We start from the raw sequence: 22,002 nt of genomic DNA, 5'->3' as shown, positions 1-22,002 counted from the left end.
TGGAAGTTTTGATCTGCTGGAGGGCAGGAGGCTCTGCAGAGGGATCGGGGCAGGCTGGATCCATGGGCCACGGCCAACGGGATGGGGTTCAACCAGGCCAAGGGCCGAGTCCAGCACCTGGGCCACAAGAACCCCACGCGGCTCCGGGCTTGGGGAAGAGCGGCTGGAAAGCTGCTTGGCAGAAAAAGACCTGGGGGTGCTGGTCAACGGTGGCTGAATATGAGCCAGCAGTGGCCAAGAGGCCACCAGCATCCTGGCTGGGATCAGCCACGGGGTGGCCAGCAGGAGCAGGGAAGGGATCATCCCTCAGCGCTCTGCACTGGGGAGGCTGCACTGCGAATCCTGGGTTATGGGCTCTCACTCCAAGACTTTGAGGGGCTGGAGCGTGTCTGGAGAAGGGAACTGAGCTGGGAAAGGGGCTGGAGATCAGGGGTTGTGGCTGAGGGACCTGGAGGGGGTTGGTCTGGAGAAGAGGAGGCTGAAGGGAGACCTCATTGCTCTCTGCAGCTCCTGGAAAGGTTGGAGTCAAGCAGGTGTTGGGCTTTTCTCCCAAGTAACAGGTAAGGGGATGAGAGGAATGGGCCTCAAGTTGCACCAAGGGAGGTTTAGATTGGATATTGGGGAAAAATTCCAAAGCTGTGGGGCTGTGCTTAGGACCAGAGTTCAGTAGTAGAGCTGGCAGTGCTGGGTGGAGGGTTGGACTTGATGATCTGAATGGTCTTTTGCAACCTCAAACACCCCATGACTCCATGTGCCCCCTTTTCTGTGGCTTTGAGGAACCAGACAGACACAAGTCCAAGGGCTGTGTCTGTGAAGCCCCTTTGGAAGCCAATCGCAGCCCCGCTCGGACTAGCACAGACGTTCTAACATGGATTTTATTGTGCTCCATCTCCCCTCGCAGCCTGTGGAGGCCCAGCAGCCGTTTCCCGTCTCCCCCCAGCGTCCTGGGCTGCCCTCAGGTGTTGGGGCCACCCGCCTGCCGCTCCTGGCGGCGCTGGAGGAGGCGATAGGCGCGAACGCCGCACAGGTACCCGCCGTAGAGCGTCAGCAGCATCATGGAGCCCGAGAAGGCCTTGTAGCCGAAGTCAGCCAGCTGCTTGCCAGACACCATGGCTGTGCCTGCAGCAGAAGGTTGGTGGTCAGCCAGGATCATCTCCCCCCATGCCTGTACCTGCTCCTTCCAGCGCCCCATCCCATAGGAACTTCCCTCCCCATCCCCAAAGCTGCTTTCTCCTGCACCCCATCCTGCTGGGATCACCCCCCACCCAGGTACCTGCTCCCTCCAGTGCCCCATTCCTGCTGGCATCCCCCTTATCGTCCTTCCTGTTCCCGCTGGGATCTCACCCCAATCCCTGGGCCCCCCTACAACCCATCCCACTGGGATCCCCCTCAATCCCCACTCCCATTCCCACTGGGATTCCCCACCCCATCACCGCTCCCATTCCTGCTAGGATCCCCCTTCATTCCCACTGGGATCCTCCCCATCCCTGCTCCCATTCCCACTGGGATCCCCCTTCATTCCCACTGGGATCCGCCCCCCTCCCCGCTCCCATTCCCACTGGGATCCCCCACTCCCCGCTCCCATTCCCACTGGGATCCCCCGCTCCCATTCCCACTGGGATCCCCCCCATCCCCATTGGGATCCCCCCTCCTCGTGCCTGGTCACCGGTACCACCAGCGCTCCCTTCCACCGCCCTGCACTTCCGGCCAGCGCCCCACCCACTTCCTGTCACGTGGCGACGCGCCCGCCGCGCTGCCTCCTGGGACTTGTAGTTCCTGGCGAGGGCGGCAGCGCCCTCTGGCGCCGCTCCTTCTGCTCCTCGGCGCGTGCAGCCGCCCCGGGCTCCGCTTTGGGGCTCCTCACTCAGACCTTGAGGGGCTGGAGCGCGTCCAGAGGAGGGAACGGAGCTGGGGAAGGGGCTGGAGAACAGGAATTCTGGGCAGATGAGGGGCCTTGGGGGGGTTTGGCCTGGCGGATCGGGGCAGGCTGGATCCATGGGCCGAGGCCAGCGGGATGGGGTTCAACCAGGCCAAGGGCCGAGTCCAGCACCTGGGCCACGAGAACCCCACACGGCTCCGGGCTTGGGGAAGAGCGGCTGGAACAATGCCTGATGGAAAAGGACCTGGGGTGCTGGTCAATGGTGGCTGAATATGAGCCAGCGGTGGCCAAGAGGCCACCAGCATCCTGGCTGGGGTCAGCCACGGGGTGGCCAGCAGCAGCAGGGAAGGGATCGTCCCTCAGCGCTCGGCACTGGGGAGGCTGCACCGCCAATCCTGGGTTGTTTTGGGCCCCTCACTCCAAGACTTTGAGGGGCTGGAGCGTGTCTGGAGAAGGGAACGGAGCTGGGAAAGGGGCTGGAGATCAGGGGTTGTGGCTGAGGGACCTGGGGGGGGTTTGGTCTGGAGAAGAGGAGGCTGAAGGGAGACCTCATTGCTCTCTGCAGCTCCTGGAAAGGTTGGAGTCAAGCAGGTGTTGGGCTTTTCTCCCAAGTAACAAGTGATGGGATGAGAGGAAAGGGCCTCAAGTTGTGCCACGGGAGGTTTAGATTGGATATTGGGGAAAAATTCTTTCATGGAAAGGGCTCTTGGGCACTGGAAGAAGCTGCCCAGGGCACCCCGTCCCGGGAGAGCTTTAAAAGCCATGGGGATGAAGTGCTCAGGGATGTGGTTTAGTAGTGGATTTAATTGGACTCGATGATCTCAAAGGTCTTTTCCAACGAAACAATTCTATGATTTCTGAGCCCCCTTCCAGAGGAGGCTGTGCTCCTCCTAGAGCACTGGGGCAGCCGCTGGCACCCAGCGGTGCTGTCAGAGCTCCTTCCTGGTGGTTGAATTCTGCTGTCACAACCCTGCTCTGCTCCGAGGGTTCTGTCAAGCCCTGGGGCTGCAGTTTTCCGTCCCCCCCCTCGCCCCTGTCCTCTTCCCAGGCTGCTGCACAGCAGCAGCTCCCCGGGCTGCGCAGCCCTGCAGCGCCGGGATGTGCTGAGGCTGCAGAACATAACTCCAAATGGCAAAGGGAAGACTTTTTATAGCTCAGGAACTCTAGCACTAGCGTGAAGCAAGGGCTGGCTAAAAGCAAGAGAATTGGAGAATCATAGATTGCCCCGAGATGGAAGGGAACCCCCAAGGCCCATCGAGTGTGACCCCTGTCCCTACACAGGACAGCCCCAGCGTTCACACCGTGTGTCTGAGGGTGTTAGCCAAGCGTGTCTGGAATATTGACAGGTTTGGTTCCATGACTGTGTCTATGGGGAGCTGTTCCAGTGCTCCACCACCCTTGGCGTGAAGAACCTTTACCTAATGTCCTCCCTAATCCTCCCCTGGCGCGTCTTTCTGTCATTCCCTTGGCTCCAGACAGAAGAGATCAGCACCTGCTCCTCTTCCTCCCCTTGTGAGGAAGCTGCAGACTGTGATGAGGTCTCCCCTCAATCTCCTCTTCTCCAGGCTGAACAGACCAATAGAATCACCAGGTTGGAAAATACCTCTTGGATCAACAAGTCCAACCATCATCTGCCACTAAACCATGTCCCTGAGCACTTCGTCTGCCTGTCTTTTAAAAGAAGGATGCACCAAGCACTGATACAGCAGAAATGTAAGTCTGAAACTCAATTCCAGACCCTGTTGCAGGTGCTGGCAGGAGCTGCATCAAGGGAGAAGAGCTGGAAGTCCCTCTCGCCTAGATAAGCCTCATGTCCAAATACTTGAGCTGGAATTCCTGAAGCACATCAAGACAAAAGGAACTGGAAGTTGTGCCAACCCTACAGGAACGTGCTGGACTTGCTTTTTCTTCCCTCCAACCTCAATGAAGTTCCTCATTAGAGGAATCCCATGCTGGCTACTTTCTGTATGATATCTTGGTTGAATTTAAAGGTCGTAGGGTGCACGGTGAGAAAGCGTAGCTAATAAAAGGCACAGAAACAACTGCTGTGCCAGCAGATTGAATTCCCCGAGCAAGGGGCTGAGCAGAGAGCTAGCGGTCCTGGAAAGGTCACTCAGTACGAGACGCATTTCAAAGGAAGACAGGGACAAGGCAAGCCTGGGAAAAGCAGCTGGGAAGAGATCAGAGAGGGGGAGGCCTGGGTACGCGGGGTGGCCGAGCTCCACCTGGAAGAGTCAGGATTCTGTACCCAGTTCAACATTGCAACCTCAACCCTCTTTTTGGCCCTGCAGCCAAACTCTGACACTGGAACCACCGCTGAGAAACAGCAAGTGGGACACTGTGCTGCGTTGTGGCTGCTGAACAGTGGAATTCCTGCTGTTTCTGGGACAGCACACGGGTGCGGAGCCTGGAGGGAGCTGAGAGTGCCCTGTTCTGCGCTCTTAGCAGGCACCAACCCAAAGACAACGATGCACCGGAACCACAGAGCGTGTCTCCCCCACTCCTCTCCAAGTTTATTATTAATGTAAAGGTTCATAAAGTACACTGCTGCTCAGGGACCCAAAGAGGACCCAAGAACAAGGGTGGACAGCAGCAGCTCCGGCTCACGGACAGGGATCAGTGAACCGCTGGACACGCTGACCTGAGCAAACATGAGCAGAGCGAGCCAACTTCAGAGGACCAGAGAGGGACGTGGCACCTGGCTGGACAAGGGGCAAGTTCCAAAGGCACAGCAGGAGACCTCTGTCCTCTCCTGTGATGTTGGAGGTCTCGTTATTCCTCTTGTGGATCAAATCCATTGCTGCCCCTTGTGCTTGGGGGCAGTTTCCATGAGGGGCAAAGGAAAAATATGGAACCTGCTTTCTCAGCTCCTATAAAGCCACCCGTAGAAGCAAAGAGCAGGCTGAGGCACAGAGTGGAGCAAACCAGGGAGAAGGCAAAAAGCTGCTGTGGATCATTTGTCTAAAAGCAACGTGACCCGACTGCTTTGTCAGGTTTGCTGCCAAGGGCTGCCCAGCCTGCCAGCTGCTCAGAAAGACTTTGGGGCAGTTGGTCCCTGCATTGCTGAAGCGAACCAGAGGACAAACTGATGTGAGGGAGAAAGGCTGTCCGGAGGCAGTGGGCACGGAATTAGCACAGGCAAATCTGTGACAACAGGCGAGTTTCCCTGTGTGCAGGGGCCAGGTTTGATTGCAAGAGCAAAAAACCTAAATAAACAAGCTCTAACGTCTCACCCTGGGGCTGCCCTCACACACGGAGCGTTGGCTGGAGAAGCAGCCCCTGGCAGGGTGGTGAAAAATCCTGTTTTCTGTGCTGGTGCTTCTTAGAAAGCAGGGTGATTCTCAGCCCCTTCGAAAGTCCTGAGGAGCTTTGCTTACGCTGCTGAAGCCTGGCAGGGAGCTGTGCCCTCTCCGTGAGGCAGTTAAGCCAAAAGCAGCAGCAACAAGCAGGAGAGGGCTGGTTCCATGCAAAGTGGCCCCATGGGACTAACAATGAAGCTTGTCCTTCCAGGCAGAGTCTTCCTGTATTGATCAAGATGACCTGGCGGAGTCCTTCCAAGAACTTAATCCATCACCGCAAGAGAAAGCCAAAGGAGGAAGGTGCTCGGCCCTGCTCAGGACAGACCCTAGACAGCAGCAGAAGCTAAACAAGCCCTTCAAAGAGAGACAGGGAGACTAGCAGGTACCTCTGTGCGGATGCCAGGCTCGGGCTGCCGGTGTCCAGGGCTGAGAAAGGGAACCTCTACCCTTGCAGCACTCTGCAAAGGCTCCCAGGAAATCCGGAGTCCTTACAAAGCTGTAGCAGCAGCAAGTTGGTGCAGTCAGCTCTCTGCTCACCTTGGCAGGATGGGTGGCTTTGCAGGCAGAGCCTGCTTACATGTGCTCAGGGTGGTTCTGGAGACACCTGATGATATCTGTAGTGGGTTTGCCCTCGTAGCAGATCTGATACACGGCTGTGAAGAGGGGGAACCTGCGGGCAGACGAACACAGTCACCCCTCAGCTGGAGGAGTCAGGGCACCTCAGCTTCCACTGCGATGTGCAGGAGCTGGTGGGACAGCAGAACTGCCCCTCGTCCCACAGGCCGTTCCTACCCAGCTGCTTAGACACGGGCAGTGCAGAGACTGACCTGAACAGCTGAGATGCTGAGGGTGGGTTTCCCCCTCCCTACAATTGCAGGAAAAACCCCAGCCCCACCCCAAATGAATCCTAGAATCACCAGGTTGGAAGAGACCCACCGGATCATCGAGTGATGCAACATAATGAGCGACAAGGGAGATGAGAGCACTCACTTCTCCACTGCGTTCTTGCTTTTAAGGATGCGATGCAGCTCTGCAGACGTCGGGGGACCCTGCAGCTTCTGCCCATTCAGCAGTTCCTTCTCTAGCTGCTCAATAGACTGAAAAATCCCAACGGTGAGGGAGCTGGACTCTGCAACCCTCCCACTGCCCCATGTTCCTTCTCTGGAGCCAGATTGTAGCACTTGGTGAGTGAAAGCAGGTTGCTGTGGGATCATCTTGCTGCCAGCTCAGCAGGTTAGTGCAGATATAGAGTCACGGAATCGTGGAATGGTTTGGGTTGTAAGAGACCTCAAAGCCCATCCAGTTCCAAGCCCATGGGCAGGGACACCTCCCACTGGATCAGGGGCTCCAAGCCCCATCCAGCCTGGCCTTGAACCCCTCCAGGGATGGGGCAGCCACCCCTGCTCTGGGCAACCTGGGCCAGGGCCTCCCCACCCTCACAGGAAAACATTTCTTCCTAAGATCTCACTTAAATCTTCCCTCTCAGCTGAAAACCATCCCCCCTCATAACAGTATCAATGTTGCCTGCTCCCAGCTCTGCTGCTTACCTTCCCAGTCTTGGCAAAAGCCTCAGCCACCTTCCTGTTGCGGCCACCGTAGCAGGTAGTGATGAGGTCCGCGACCCCACAGCTCTCCAGGAAGGTGGAGGAGTTAACTGGGCCTTTACAAAACAGTTTGGCAAAGGCAATCATCTCCATCAGTCCCAGACGGATCACGGCAGCTTTTGTGTTGTCTCCATAGCCGAGCCCGTCACAGAAACCAGCTCCTACAGCCACAATGTTCTGGAAAACAACAGCAGAATGGGGGGGATCTGTTCGAAATGGAGCTCAGGGCTTTGCTGTGTCCATGAATCATAGAATCATAGAATCACCAGGTTGGAGAAGACCCACTGGATCACTGAGTCCAACCATTCCCATCAAACACTAACCCATGTCCCTCAGCACCTCGTCCACCCATCCCTTAAACCCCTCCAGGGAAGGGGACTCAACCCCCTCCCTGGGCAGCCTCTGCCACTGCCCACTGACCCTTTCCATGAAAAATTTTTAACTTATGTTGAGCCTGACCCTCCCCTGGTGGAGCTTGAGGCCATTCCCTCTCGTCCTGTCCCCTGTCCCTTGGGAGAAGAGCCCAGCTCCCTCCTCTCCACAACCTCCTCTCAGGGAGTTGGAGAGAGCAATGAGGTCTCCCCTCAGCCTCCTCTTCTCCAGGCTAAACACCCCCAGCTCTCTCAGCCTCTGATCCCAAGCACAAGGCTCCTGCCTGCCTCTGTCTCTGCCAGTGATTTTCAGACCCTCAGAGCAGCTGAAGAGGACTCATCCGCAGCTCCCTTTGACCCAGCGGTCTCGGTGAGCCACAGGGCAGCACCCCATGGGGTTCATTCAGCTGGCAGCCTCCTTCCCAGAGCTCCCTTCTCAGCCCTGGAGAACTGCAGGCTCTGCTTACCGAGACCTACAACCCCCAGCAAGCGGCTCACCCACCTTGAGAGCCCCACAGATCTCCACGGTGTCGGCGTCCTGCACCACCGTCACGCGGAAGTTGGGTGTCTGCATCAGCTCCTTCAGCGTCTGCCCGTGCTGCACGTTCTTGCAGCCTGATGGGACAAAGAGAGGAGGAAGGTGATGGGGGAAAGCCTAGGACAGCGATGCTCTCCTGCCTGGTGTCACATTCCTGCAGCACAATGAGGAGAACCTATTGCCCAGCTGATGGACGTTGCTAAACATTTGCAGGACCATAAAGTGCCAAGCACACTTTTCCTTGCAAATAAGCAAGGTTTAACCTTGGAATTCTCAGAAGGCAGGGACAATCCCTACTGTTTTGTCAAGCAAGGCACAACTGATGTGCCAGCAGATGAAAGGCATCTTCGGAGGATGCAAATTTGGGGTTGGAGGCTGCTGTTCTCCTTGTTCCTGCAGTGTCCTTTGTGCTCAGAGTGACAGCTCGCTTTGCGCACACCTCCAGACTAGGCAGCCTCTGGCACAGTGAGTTTGCTTTTGTTTAAAATACAGACATTTTAAATCCCACAAACTCCAACCCAGCAAAGCATTTTGTGGGGTTTGGCTGCTGCGCATGGATCTCAAACAGCGTGGAGGACTTTAGGAACAGGCACCAGATGAACTTTCAAGCAGCCCCGGCTGACGGTATCATGAGATCCAGGTGAGCATCCCTGGAAGCCCAAGGAAATGAAGGTAAAAACTCTATTTCTCAGGGTCCTCTTGGTGTCCACCCCTTCAATTTGTGCCAGGCAGACTGTCTGATGCTCACAGTCCACGCTGGCAGGAACTTTTAGACACACAACTCTGTTTGTAATGAAGTGAGTGATCACATCGTAGACCTTGGGAATGAATTCCTCCAGCTCCTCTGGAGTCTCGCTGCCTCCGCAGGGAACAAACGCCAGCTCCCCGAAGGCAGCAGCACTTTAAGCTGCACCATGGTCACCCCTTTGCCTCTTCCTACTCATTAGAAATGAAGGCTGCTAACGAGCAGGGATGTTGGCTCCTTACCGATGGTCGTCTCACAGAACTTCTCTTCTGCCACTTCATTAGCGATGTTGGCCCCCATGAGTACGCTCATCTCTATTCCCAGTTTCTCGTGGATGATGTCCGAGATCAGCCTCAGCCCATCCGGTCCTTCATCCACGCCCTGGGACACAGCCAGGGACACAGATGAGCACCTTTCCCCGCTGGACACCTGCCCCACCTGCCCCAATCCCAACGAACTCGCGGTGCTGAGCTGCGCCACGTTCCTCACAGCGCTGGGAATCGCCCTTCTCTGTCTCTGAATCCCCACAAAGACTCTGCCCCCACTTCCCACTCTCACTCCCATAACCCTGGAGCCCAGATTCTGCTCCAAAACCCCAGGAACCCCTTTGCAGCCTCTTTGATCAGCGACACCTTGATCAGCGACACCCCAACAGCATCTTTCTTCACGTGGCCCTTGAGCTGGTCGCAGACTTTGCCGATAAACTGATGGGGCACCACGAACAGGAGGATGTCGGCCCCGGCGCAGGCTTTCAGCAGGTCTGCCTCTGCTACCTGCGGAGAACACGACTCATCAGCGATTTGGGTGCCTGGAGCTGTGCAGGGAACGTGTCCTGAATCCACAGGGAGCAGGAGCTTGGGAGCAGCTACTGGGGGCTTCCCTGGGAGGGAAGAGAGGGCACAGGGGTAAATTTAGACTGGAAATAAGGAAGAAATCTTTCACAATAAAACACCAGCACAGGTTGCCCAGGGAGGCAGTGGATGCCTCATCCCTGGAAACATCCAAAGTCAGGCTGGATGGGTCTTTGAGCAACCTGACCTGGTTGAAGATGCCCCTGCACCTGCAGAGCTTGGACTGGCTGACCTGTAAAAGTTCCTTTTAACCTGAAGCGTTCTCTGATTCCATAAAACCACTGACCTGTGGTCCCCTTCCAGGGCTGGAGCAGAGCAGGGCAGGGCAAAAGCAGCCCAAGCGGGTCCCCCAAGGGCGGTGCAAGGAGCTGGGGTCATTCTGGTGAGCTCAGAATGCAGCTGAGGGGCTGGCGCTGCCAGCTCAGACACAGCCACATGGCCTCAAGCCCAGCCTGCGGGATGCCGGAGCCGGGGCAAAGGTGGGCAGCGAGAGCAGCCGGGGCTGCAGTTTCTCCAAGCGCAGACCAAGGTCACCGGGAGCAAGCCCGGTGCATCCCCTGCTTTGAACACCCTGGAGCTCCAGCGGCTTCCAGCACGGCCATTTATTACCTTGCACCAGAGAGCCGAGCTGCCAGCACCAGAGCTCGCGCTCAGCAGAGCCGCACTCACCACGTTGGGGGGCAGCTTGTGCCCTGGCAGGTACTTCACATTCTCGTGCTCCGTGTTGATGATCTCCGTGAGCCGGCGCCCGTTCACGTCCTCCTCCAGCACCCACATGTCCACCCGGCTCTCGAAGGTGTTGAGCCGCTCGGCGTTGCTGCCGGCGATCTTGGCGATGGCCGAGCCCCTGCGTGGGCAAAGCAGAGCCGGGGGCAACGGGCACTGAGGCCACCAGTAAACCCAGCGCGGCCACAGGGCGCTTGCACGGGGGTTCTGGTGACCACGCAGCACGAGGGAGGACGGGATCCGTGCTGTGCTCACGCGGCTGGGAGGCGGCAGGTGCTCACCAGTTGCCGGAGCCCACGACGCAGACTTTCTTGCCACCCATGGTGCCGGGAGCCGGGGCGCCGTGCGGCACCGAGCCCACAGCTGGTATTTCAAGGCTGCCTGGAGCAGGGGCGGCTCCGTCCCGCCTCCCGCTCCGCCTCGCCCCGGGGGAACCGGGTACCCGTGCCCCGGGGCGGCCGAACTGCGCTGCAAGGCCAACTGCTCCCCAAGGCCAAGGAGAAACAGCTCAGATCCCAAAGGCTGGCAGCCACACGTCCTGCTTCTGCCAAGCCTCTCTCACCCATTTCCTGCCTAAAAGCTTTTTATTTAAGTGCCGCTTCCCCTATCCCAGTGAAGAAATATGAGCAACGAAGCTGGTGAGGGGGCTGGAGAAGAAGAGGAGCGGCTGAGAGAGCTGGGGGGGTTTAGGCTGGAGAAGAGGAGGCTGAGGGGAGACCTCATTGCTCTCTGCAACTCCCTGAGAGGAGGTTGTGGAGAGGAGGGAGCTGGGCTCTTCTCCCAAGGGCCAGGACGAGAGGGAACAGCCTCAAGCTCCACCAGGGGAGGGTCAGGCTGGACATTTGGAGAAAATTTTTCCTGGAAAGGGTCATTGGGCAGTGGCAGAGGCTGCCCAGGGAGGGGGTTGAGTCCCCTTCCCTGGAGGGGTTTAAGGGCCGGGTGGACGAGGTGCTGAGGGACATGGGTTAGTGATTGATGGGAATGGTTGGACTCGATGATCCTGTGGGTCTTCTCCAACCTGGTGATTCTATGAAACTGCTCCTTCTCGACCTGGATGAGCTCTCCCTTGCAACAAGGGCTTAGAGGTTTTGCATAAACCTTCACAGTTCTGCTTTTATAAACAAGGCAGGCTGAGGACAGCAATGCCCCCTCCTCTGCACGGCTTTAAACCCTTGTATGTGATAGTTCCCTCATAATTAGGCCTCAAATTTCCTGTGAGGGTGGGGAGGCCCTGGCCCAGGTTGCCCAGAGCAGGGGTAGCTGCCTCATCCCTGGAGGGGTTCAAGGCCAGGTTGGATGGGGCTTGGAGCCCCTGAGCCAGTGGGAGGTGTCCCTGCCCATGGCAGGGGTGGGACTGGGTGGGCTTTGGGGTCCCTTCCAACACAAACCATTCCAGGATTCTATGACTCCCACGGGGCTTGTCAGAGGCCGTCACCCTTCAAGGCAGCAGTGTGGCAACAGGGCTCTGAAGATTTTATCAGCAGCTTGGCCCCTGGCTTCCCAGTTTTGCTCAAGTTAATTTGTTTACCACGAAAGCATTTTGCCAGGGCTCAGCAGACTCTGCGAGCCAGGCCCTTACATGAAAGGCTCTCTATAAAAGGCCAAAATATTCAGAACATTTTCTCTCCACATCCTTAACTCACTTGGCTTTGTTAAAAAAGCAAAGTGGAAATAATCCTATCCCTTCCCAGGGAGGAAACATGAAGTGTCACCCACTAGGCAGCTGCGAAGAGAAAGCGTGCTGTCAGCACAGAAGGAGGGAGGACAGCTTCCTTCACAGGAGGCTTTTATTAAAACTGGGTGACGTCTACAAGGATACAGTACAAAAAAAAAAAAATTTGGTCCATGGAAAAAAACAGAATATTCAGTTCAGAAAAGCAGTTACTCTGCACCAGCTACGCTCGCCTACGCGGTACTCGGCGCCCTTCACGTGCGAGTACCCTGAGGAGTCAGGGGGCTGCTCTGTCAGCGCCAAGACCTTCCCCCCAGTACCACAGCGCTAATTCATTGGGGGGCAAAGGAGAAAGGGGGTCTGGTCTGTGAGTCTATCACTCGCAGACAGGTAGGAACGAAGACACAAAGAACAGGGCCACCCAGGCTCCCAGATAGTGACCTTCCCAACCACACCGGAGCTGGGGGTGGGATAAGGAGGGTCTGTCAGTAACATAACCTTGCAGCTACTCCAGGAGAACGTGACCGACATTCAAGTCCATTTGCATTATGGTCCCGAGCAGAAATACCAAAATCTAGGTTGAGAGAAGCTGTTCTTGTACACCTGACTAGTTCACTTGTAATTCATTCCATGAATTCCATGTGGGCTGCCACTCCCCACAGCAGAGAAAATGTAGTTGTACATTCCCGACTCATGTGGGCCTCGTGGCAGCTCCAGAATCTAAAACTTGACTAAAATCCATGGGTGCTTCAGCATGGAACCACCTGCTAATGCGCATAAGCTGGGAGCTAAGTCCATTCCTAAGGACTGTCCTGTTATGCCCACAAACCCACACGAAGGCGCCTCTGGTCTCCACAGCAACGAGACAGGATCATCGTCCTAAAGAATGAGCCTACACACAATTCCACCGAGAGCTGCTGCATTCCTTGTTCCTGCTACAGGGAAAACATGCAGCCGGATGGCTCGCTGGAACCGCACGAGGAGGTCTTTAGACGAGCAGAGAAGTCTCGCTGCTCCAATGCTTCCACATCCCTGCAGCCAGTCAGCGCCTCACCTCCCCTGCGATCCCAGCCTAGGCCAGTCTGTCAACAAACACAAAGGGAACAAGGCAGAGAAACGGGAACGAGGGAAGAAGCAATTCTCTATGCAGTCCAGTAACTCCCTCGAGTTGGGGAGTGACCGATGAGGCAGCCCAGTGCAGCAGCACCCTCGGAGCGAGGGAGTCAGGGCAGGGAGGTAATTCAGCTCACGGCATCCTGCCCCCTATGGCACCTGGCACCTTGCTACGACACGAGGCAGAGGAGAGACCAACGACACAGCAGATCCGAGTTCCACGCGTGCCACGACAAGATGCCAGCTGGGGAGGAATGGGCTGTGGTTCCTGAACTTGAGAAAGCCTCCAAGGCAGCAGTCGGACTGGCTACTGGGGACACTACAGGCAGTGTGGAGTCAAGGGGAGGCTCTCTCGGAAGCCTTGGGACTGACAAGGCAACAGTCACGAAGAAAATCAGGTAGAAATGTGTGCTCGTTGGAGCCCGTCCGCTTGCCACACCCCAGAAGATCTTGGGTACCCTGGAGTTCCCCCAACAGGGACAATACCAGGATGAATAACGATGCAGGCCTTGCTGCTGGAGTGGGATTCGGTGAGCCCTAACAGAGTACTCAGCAGCTTGCTGTCTCCACGAAAAAAGCTGTGATGTCTTCTGGCTGGGAAGGAGCGGAGCTGCCTATGTGTTACGGATTCCCAGAGCCTGCTCCAATTCCTGCCGTCTTTGCTGCACCTGCAAGAGAAGTCAGAATCGCAGCGTTAATGTACTCAGATGCTGCAGCACCACAGCATTCCCAGCTGGGAAAGGGTGAACTCTGCAAGCGAAGCTGGGCACTGCTGATTTTCACCGTCGGGAAGAAGTGATGGGCACAAAGGGAACACTCCCTTTGGCATGGAGAGCAAGCACGGCTCGGGGACACTAACCTTGGAGTAGAAGTATCTGCACACAGCTTCCTGAGCCCATGGCTGGAAGTAGAACTCAGCTCTACGCTCCTCTTCGGGATTCCCAACAACATCCGTCATCGTCTGGAGAGCACAAAGGACAGAACAGTTCAGGGAGAGCAAAAAGCTCTGGTTGTGCTGAGCAACCCGCCCCCAGCACTTTTCCTCAGACATTTCAGTACGGTCAGGTCAGGTTTTTAACGCTTGACTCCAATCTGAGTCCTGCTTTCTGAGCAGGAAACTGTCTCTGTCTCTCTCTGTAGGAGCTGGTTATAATGAGGGAAGCGTGTGGCTGGATCCACCTTCTGCACAAGACAAAGCCTTTACCTTTAGATCCCGGCACTGGGACTGCAGCCAGTCATTGATGAAGCCCTGAGGATCTCGGGCAAAGCTCAGCATGAACTCCCGCTGGGTCTTCAGCTGGTTAATGGTCTCTATTGTCTCATGGATCTGAAGGAGAGAAGCACAGGGACTGAACTGTTGAACAGGGGGAGAAGGCAAACAGAAACATCAGGAAGAGTTCTTACAAAGATGAGTTCTTACACCGCCCGGTTGGCTTGTACCTATCTGACAGGATTTAATTCCTTGTTTCCTGCTCTAAATATTCCAGATTTTCCCACTAACCATTCACATCCAGGTAAAGCCGCCTGTTCGTAAGCACTAACCCCGCTCCAGCTTCTCAATGTAAAACAGAGCGAAGTGGAGCTGCCATCCTGTTCTGGGCTCCCCTACTCCAGAGACACATTCCCACCCAGCAACGGGGAGGGCAGAATTGAAGGAGAAAATCCTACCTTGTTATCCAGAGCAGCAATTTCCTGCTGACTGGCGGTGGACAGCAGGAAGGAATTCATCTGAGTTTTCAAGGTATCATCCACCTCCACGTCGATGTCATAGCAAGCTGTTTTCTTCTGGTCGTTTGGGTCCACGCTGGGGACATCCAGAAGAAAGAAGTCGAAGTAAGAGAGCAGCTCAAGAAAACACCAAACCGCAGCTCCGCTAGGATGACACGAGATATGAACTGCAGGCAGGGACAAGCCAAGCAAGCGTTACACCAAGTAGCAAAGCTCCACAGAGCACAAGGCAGGTGATTGCTGCAAGCAGATTCCTATCTCCAGAAACCTAATGCAAAGAACAGCAGGAAGGTGGGAGTCCCTCGTGGAAAAAGAGGAATCTGGTACACAGAAGAGGCGGCTGTTGTTGTACGAAGAAACAGTGAGAGGCAGCACAGGACTGCTGCTGAAAACCAGACGGTATGGCATTGTCCTCCTGCACCAGACTCATCCATCCCTTCCACTCTTCTTCCTAGAAACATGAGCAGTCTTACCTGATGACGTGATTAATGATGATGGGTTCTGGGGGCATAAGCAAGGCATGGAGTCTTTGTGGGATTTCAGAGAACTTCATCCGCTGAGATTCAAATATCTGTGACAGAAACACAGGGCTAAGGAAAGGAACGGGAGCTCAGCGCCAGCAATCGCTGGCTGCCAGCAAAGAAAAACCAATCCAGCTGCTTGTTCTGGCCACGCTATTACCTGCTGGAGGTATTTGTCACAGATGACGTATTCCCGCTCGTGGGGGTCCTGGAGCTTGTGGGTCTTGATATATTGCCACAACGCCTGGATGATCACTGGCCGGGTCTGAGTGTGAATCCCCAAGAGACGAGCCAAGCGGGGATCCAGTTTGAACTGGGGAGGCTGAAATAAAAAGCAGAGGGAGGTGACAAGGCCACAGACGCAGCTAATGGAACACGACCTGCACAGCTATTCCCGGTGTCTCACCTGGTAATCCAGCATCAGCAGGACAGTACAGCGCACGTTGACATCTCCCGGCCTCTTCACCTGGAAGCCGTCTGTCTCCTGAGTTGTAGCAGTCCGGTGCCACTGAACAGGAGAGGGCATTTAGAAGCATCCACATGCTTGATTCTCTTTGCTCCTGCTGCTTGGCACCCAACAAGCTCGCCAGTAAATCCCACCCACCTAAAGTTCACCTTATTCCCACTTACAAGAGTGAATACGTTTGTTCAGACCCCCGGCAAGCCAGAAGAAGAGCTAAGATAAGAATCCAAGAGCTCCTGGCTCCCAGCCGCTCATTCAAACCTTAAGTATCCCCACCTCTAAAGTTACAAGGACAGACAAACCCCGTCTGCTTAAACACCAACCCCTTTTTAGAGGTAACACAGCAAAAAGCAGCTCACCTCTACCAGGTGATTGTCAGGGCCATACAGGTCTTTATCAAGTTCAATGACCAGAGATTTAAAGAAGGATGAGAACTTTCTTTTCTGCTTGGTGGCATCGTATTTGGACAAAGCAGACTGCAAGCAACACAGGAAGGAAAAGTGTTAGGATGGCAAGTCTCAGCACATAAGCACAGGCACCACGGGCGACTAAAGCATTCCCTGAAGTTCTGAACACCTGAATTCACCAATACGTGCTTGAAAAATCAAGTTCCAGAGTCAGGAAGTGAAAGCCTGGAGCTAAAGACGAGCTTGCAGGAATTAAATTGCTCAGCAGTTACAGACAATGCAGGTGCCCTGCTTCTCAGAGCCAGGGTACACGCGTGCCACTGCTCTGTTCTCACCATTAATTCTCATAGCTATAAGAACTTTGTATAACTCATGTCTTGCCACCCATCGGTCTCCAAGTTGGGCTCTCGGTCTCTCCACCATCAGACTCCTTGGAAAACAGAGATGAAGGAGGATATCAAGCCCCTAGCTATGTTCTCAGACACTAAGAAACTGGTTTCATCTCCAATTCCAGATCCACAGAATCACCTCTGTGGCTGGCTATCTCCCACTTACATCTTCCAGCAGCCGTCCTTCAACCCGAAGCTCCCAAGAGGCGACTGTTCCTTCGCCATCCTCTGCATCCGACTTGGCTGGATTGAAGGTATTGGAGATAAAAATACGTAGCTTTCGTTTTTGCTATGAGAAAAAGCATTGGCTCAATGTTAATTCTGAAACAAAGAGCTGACTACCTGGATTACGCTTTGCTAAAACTAAGTGCGACGTTTCTAGCTGCCTCATATTCCCCCTCTCCCGGGGCAGACAGCAAGGATTCTGGTTCCACTCCTTAGTTTCCCTTGGAGTATTAAGATTCCTGACACACCCTGTTAACAGGGACACAAGCCAAACTTCTGTGTCCTCCAGCTGTTTTGACTGAAGTAAGAGCCTCCAAACCACACTGAGGATAACCACGTGCACTCCTACCTTAATGGGACGCTTCAGAGCCTCCTGGATGTCCAGGCGTTTCCTCATGATTGTCTGGTCCAATTTCCTTTCGAAGGCCAGCAAATCCATGTAGGCCTGAGACTCCGGTACAAGCTCACGGATCTACAGCCAATCAAGAATGGAAATCACTTTTCAGCTCCCCGGCACCGCTCCGCACCAGCACAGGCTACAACCTTGTTCACCACTCACCCTCTGAGGTAGAATTTTGTCAGCCATCTTCTTCTTTTTAGTGCTGTCGAGGGAGAAGATGCAGAGGCGAGCGTTAAAATCACAGCCCTATTTCTTTCTGCTAATTACTCTCCAGCCTCGACCAGCTGCATACTGACTTTTTGAGAACATGCATTTTAAAGCGAGGGATGAGGCACCAGCATCACTGAGGGATCGTGCTGTACTGTCAAAACATAAATATTTGGCCTGGCAGAGAAGGTCCTGGGGGTGCGGGTCGATAGCAGCTGAACACGAGCCAGCAGTGGCCCAGGTGGCCAAGAAGGCCAGCAGCATCCTCATCCAGAATGCCCTGGGATATCCCTGCTGCCTGGGGATGCTCTGGGATACCCTAAGGAGTCACTGATGCCCAGGAATGTTCTGAGACTTGGAACACCCAGGATGTCCCTGCTGTCTGGGGATGCTCCAACACTCAGGATGTCCCCAATGCCGAGGGATCCTGACATCTGGGATGCCCCAGGATGTCACCAGAGCCCGGGACGCCCTCACTGCCTGAGGATACTCTGGCACCGGGGATATCTAGGGTGTCCCCAATGCCTGGGATGCCCCCGCTGCCCAGGGACACCCACACTGCCTAGGAACGCTCTGATATCTGGGACACCCCAGGATGTCGCTGATGCCCAGAATGTCCTTGCTGCCCAGGGATGCTCCCACACCTACAACCCCCGGAACGCCCCCACCGCCCCGGGATTCTCTGACATCCAGGATGTCCAGAACGCTCTGTTGCCCAGGGATACCTGGGACGCCCCCGCTACCCCGGGTGCCCCCGCTACCCGGAGATGCCGCCCCTTACTTGTGGTTGCGGTTGGGCACGGCCTGCGACTGCACCTGCTGGAGCTGCTGCGGCGCCGGCCTCTTGCGGGCCTGGTCCAGGCCGCCCTGCGCCATCCCGGGCCGCACCGCGGGGCTCCCGCCGTAGCCCGGCGGGCCCATGGAGGGGCCCTGCGGTGCCAACCGGCTGCCCGGCAACATCCCTGGGCGCTGCGGAGACAAGAAACACCGATCCAGAGCCCGGCGGGAGGAGCCGGCCCCGGCCCCGGCGACCCCGCCCCGCCGGCCCCTCCTCCCCCGCTCACCGGGTACGCGGCTCCCGGCAGCGGCGAGCGGTACAGGCCTTGTCCCGGAGCCGGGCCCATGCGAACCGGTCCTCCCGGAGCGCCCGGTCCGAGCGCAGCGGCTCCAGCAGCGGCTCCGCCGCCGCCGCCGCTCGGAGTCACCGACTGGAATCCCGCCCGCGCCGCCATCTTCTCCAGCACAAAGGGGGAGCGCGCCGGAAGTGCCCCGCACCATAGAGACGGCGCAGCGCTAGAGAGGCACCGCCCACGCCTGCGCCCCCTGACCGCCGGAGGACCGCCTGGGAGAACTCTGGAGCCATGGGACCATGGGGAATGGGGCGGGGGCAGGGGAATGGGGGGCAATGGGGCCATGGGGAATGGGGGGGCAGGGGAATGGGGGGCAATGGGGATGGGGGGGCAGGGAAATGGGGGGCAATGGGGCCATGGGGTATGGGGGGGCAGGGGGATGGGGGGCAATGGGGGCAGGGGAATGGGGGGCAATGGGGCCGTGGGGTATGGGGGGGCAGGGGAATGGGGGGCAATGGGGATGGGGGGCAAGGAGATGGGGGGCAATGGGACCATGGGGTATGGGGGGGCAGGGGGATGGGGGGCAATGGGGGCAGGGGAATGGGGGGCAATGGGGCCATGGGGTATGGGGGGGGCAGGGGGATGGGGGGCAGTGGGGGCAGGGGAATGGGGGGCAATGGGGCCGTGGGGTATGGGGGGGGCAGGGGGATGGGGGGCAATGGGGCCATGGGGTTCCCTGTTCCCTGGAGCACTTAGTCTTTGTGGGTGCTTAATGAGGAACAAATCCAGCAAGAACTTTGGCTTTGAAAAGCAAAGCCAAGTGAGCAATCACACCCCAAGTATTTAATAACCAGGCAGTGATGATCGTGGGTCATCTTGGAGGTTTTTCTGTCTGGTGTGTGGGGTTGTTGCCCAAGAGAAGTGAGGATGTATTGTTACCTTTTCCACCAGATACATGGAATCATAGAATCATGGAATGGTTTGGGGTGAAAGGGACCTCAAAGTCCATCCAGTTCCAACCCCCCTGCCCACCTCCCACTGGCTCAGGGGCTCCAAGCCCCAACCAACCTGCCCTTGAACACCCCTGCTCTGGGCAACCTGGGCCAGGGCCTCCCCACCCTCCCAGGAAAACCTTTGTCCCGAAGATCTCATCTCAATCTCCCCTCTTTTAGCTTAAAACCCTTCCCCTTCATCCTCTCCCTGCGCCCCCTGATCAAGAGCCCCTCCCCAACTTTCTTCTAGGCATTTCTTCTTCCTGATGGAAAACACAAAGCTCTGAGCACCACTAACTGTTGTCTCAGCATCCCTGTGTCCGTGCAGTTAATTTAATGCCACCTCCGACAGGCTTGGAGCCCAGCAGCCTGATGAAATATTCATGGGGAGGAAAAGCAGTGGAACTTATCTGCTCCGTATTGTTCAGATGCAAGTTCAGCTGAGACTTAAAACCTGGCAGGAGCCTTTTGGGCAGGCTGGAAAGCTGCCTGGCCCTCCTGTGAAGGACACGGAGGGAGGGCAGGAGGAAGGAGAGAGTAAGCTGGGGCCGAGCTGCAAAGCAGAGCGAGGGAAGTGAGGTTTGGAGAGCTGCACGGCTTGGTGCAGGCTCATTGCTTGGAATCATAGAATCACAGAATCACCAGGTAGGAAGAGACCCACCGGATCATCGAGTCCAACCATTCCCATCAATCACTAACCCATGTCCCTCAGCACCTCGTCCACCCGGCCCTTAAACCCCTCCAGGGAAGGGGACTCAACCCCCTCCCTGGGCAGCCTCGGACAGGGACCAATGACCTTTTCTCTGAAATATTTGTTCCTGACGTCCAGCCTGACCCTCCCCTGGTGGAGCTTGAGGCCATTCCCTCTCGTCCTGTCCCCTGTCCCTTGGGAGAAGAGCCCAGCTCCCTCCTCTCCACAACCTCCTCTCAGGGAGTTGCAGAGAGCAATGAGGTCTCCCCTCAGCCTCCTCTTCTCCAGCCTAAACCCCCCCAGCTCTCTCAGCCGCTCCTCTTCTTCTCCAGCCCCCTCCCCAGCTTCCTTGCTCTTCTCTGGACTCGCTCCAGAGCCTCAACATCCTTCTTGTGGGGAGGGGCCAGAACTGACCCCAGGATTCGAGGAGCGGTCTCCCCAGGGCCGAGGCCAGAGGGAGAAGAACCTCCCTGGCCCTGCTGGCCACGCCGGGTCTGATCCAAGCCAAGATGCCCTTGGCCTTCTTGGCCCCCTGGGCCCCTGCTGGCTCCTGTTCCACCAACACCCCCAGGTCCTTCTCCTCCAGGCACTTTCCAGCCAGACTTCTCCTAGGCTGGAGCTGCTCAGGGTTGTTGTGCCCCATGTGCAGGACCCGACATTTGGCCTCGTTAACCCTCCTCCCGTTGGTCTCGGCCCGCAGGAGCCGAGCTGTGTGTGACCCCAGCCTGCTGGCCCCAGGGCTGCTCCCTGAGCTGTCCTCTCTGTCTCTTGACACTGCGCTTTGCAAGAAACACAAGGAGAAAATAACCCAGGCTTCCTTGGCTCGGTGTCTCCTTACGCTTTGTCCTTTCTCTTTTTCTCTGCCCTGCGGGTTTTGTTCCTGCGATTCTCCGAGTGCGAACGGTTTGTGAAACGCTACCCTGTGCACCTTTATTCCCCTGCACCTGCTGGCACAATACAGCTCCTCTAAAACCTTCCTCCCCAGCTGGTACGGCTCTGGCTCCAGGCAGCCGATCGGCATCCAGGGCTGTGTAATTATATCTCAGTGCCTGTTTCTGCTGGCAGCTCGAGCACGGAGCGAGTGGTAACCGGGAATTATTGCCAGGGAAGAGAAGAGGTGATGCTATCTCTGCCGTGGTTCTATGCGCGTCGCATGATTAATCCTCGCTCTGTAGGCTTGCGGCTACACAATCTGCGAGATAAACACGGCAGCAGCGCGCGAGCAGGTGCTTCCCGGCATCCCAGGCCTGGGTGTGACACCCCAGCCTCGCGTGGAGCGTCGGGGATGCTTCCCGTGAAAGGGAATTAGCTCCTTGTCTCGTGCACGGTGCGGGTCTCGCACCGCCCGGTGACAGACGTGGATGCGCACACGCTGCCTGCACCACACACCTTGCAGGCTGCCAGCCCCGAGTCTGAAAATGTGCAGATTTTCCATTTCTTATCACTGAGCTGCTCATGCTCGTGCACTGGCTGCCTGCCCAGAAGCCAAGAAGGTAGCTTCTTGGGGAGCCTTCCATCCCACCCCTGAAAACCCTTCCAGCTCACCCAGGGAGGTGCTTCTATTCACCCACAAGGACTCTTCCATCCTACCCATGAAGACCCTTCCATCTCACCCATGGAGGTGCTTCTATCCCACCCATGAGGACCCTTCCATCCCACTCAAGGGTATCGTGGTGGCTGGGCTGCCTCTGGGCTCCAGATTCCTCCTCTGCGAGCCCATTTCTGCCTGTGGCTCACAGACATCATAGAATCACCAGGTTGGAAAGGACCCACTGGATCATCGAGTCCAACCATTCCCATCAATCACTAACCCATGGCCCTCAGCACCTCGTCCACCCGGCCCTTGAACCTCTCCAGGGAAGGGGACTCAACCCCCTCCCTGGGCAGCCTCTGCCAGTGGCCAATCACCCCTTTCTGTGAAAAATTTTTTCCTAATGTCCAGCCTGACCCTCCCCTGGTGGAGCTTGAGGCCATTCCCTCTCGTCCTGTCCCCTGTCCCTTGGGAGAAGAGCCCAGCTCCCTCCTCTCCACAACCTCCTCTCAGGGAGTTGCAGAGAGCAATGAGGTCTCCCCTCAGCCTCCTCTTCTCCAGGCTGAACCCCCCCAGCTCT

General features: G+C 56.6%; 4 protein-coding genes across 4 annotated transcripts in view; 1 reads left to right on the top strand and 3 right to left on the bottom strand.

Annotated features, from left to right (window-relative positions):
* RACGAP1 (Rac GTPase activating protein 1) overlaps positions 1–22,002 on the top strand; it is a 116,799-nt gene that overhangs the window by 45,016 nt on the left and 49,781 nt on the right. The gene's annotated exons all lie outside the window — the stretch shown is intronic.
* COX14 (cytochrome c oxidase assembly factor COX14) lies at positions 856–1,733 on the bottom strand. The gene is made up of 2 exons (XM_069879507.1): positions 1,659–1,733; positions 856–1,119 (listed from the first exon to the last, which is right to left on the bottom strand). The coding sequence occupies exon 2, from the start codon at positions 1,109–1,111 to the stop codon at positions 956–958; it is 156 nt and encodes a 51-aa protein (XP_069735608.1). The 5' UTR covers positions 1,112–1,119; positions 1,659–1,733; the 3' UTR covers positions 856–955.
* Positions 4,738–10,358, bottom strand: GPD1 (glycerol-3-phosphate dehydrogenase 1). Its single transcript, XM_069879417.1, has 8 exons — positions 10,295–10,358; positions 9,957–10,134; positions 9,069–9,209; positions 8,679–8,817; positions 7,656–7,768; positions 6,726–6,959; positions 6,169–6,275; positions 4,738–5,848 (listed from the first exon to the last, which is right to left on the bottom strand). The coding sequence occupies exons 1-8, from the start codon at positions 10,333–10,335 to the stop codon at positions 5,752–5,754; spliced, it is 1,050 nt and encodes a 349-aa protein (XP_069735518.1). The 5' UTR covers positions 10,336–10,358; the 3' UTR covers positions 4,738–5,751.
* On the bottom strand, positions 11,783–18,391 carry SMARCD1 (SWI/SNF related BAF chromatin remodeling complex subunit D1). The gene is made up of 13 exons (XM_069879412.1): positions 18,203–18,391; positions 17,920–18,107; positions 17,091–17,133; positions 16,881–17,003; positions 16,473–16,595; positions 15,870–15,986; positions 15,454–15,555; positions 15,208–15,369; positions 15,000–15,097; positions 14,467–14,602; positions 14,003–14,125; positions 13,658–13,759; positions 11,783–13,466 (listed from the first exon to the last, which is right to left on the bottom strand). Exons 1-13 carry the CDS (start codon positions 18,368–18,370, stop codon positions 13,413–13,415), a joined length of 1,539 nt encoding a protein of 512 aa, XP_069735513.1. The 5' UTR covers positions 18,371–18,391; the 3' UTR covers positions 11,783–13,412.

The sequence above is a fragment of the Phaenicophaeus curvirostris genome, chromosome 38, assembly GCF_032191515.1.
Source record: "Phaenicophaeus curvirostris isolate KB17595 chromosome 38, BPBGC_Pcur_1.0, whole genome shotgun sequence".
In the NCBI taxonomy this organism is placed as follows: domain Eukaryota; kingdom Metazoa; phylum Chordata; class Aves; order Cuculiformes; family Cuculidae; genus Phaenicophaeus; species Phaenicophaeus curvirostris.
The sequence above is the reverse complement of the archived record's forward strand: the minus strand, read 5'-3'. Positions and strand labels throughout refer to the sequence as shown.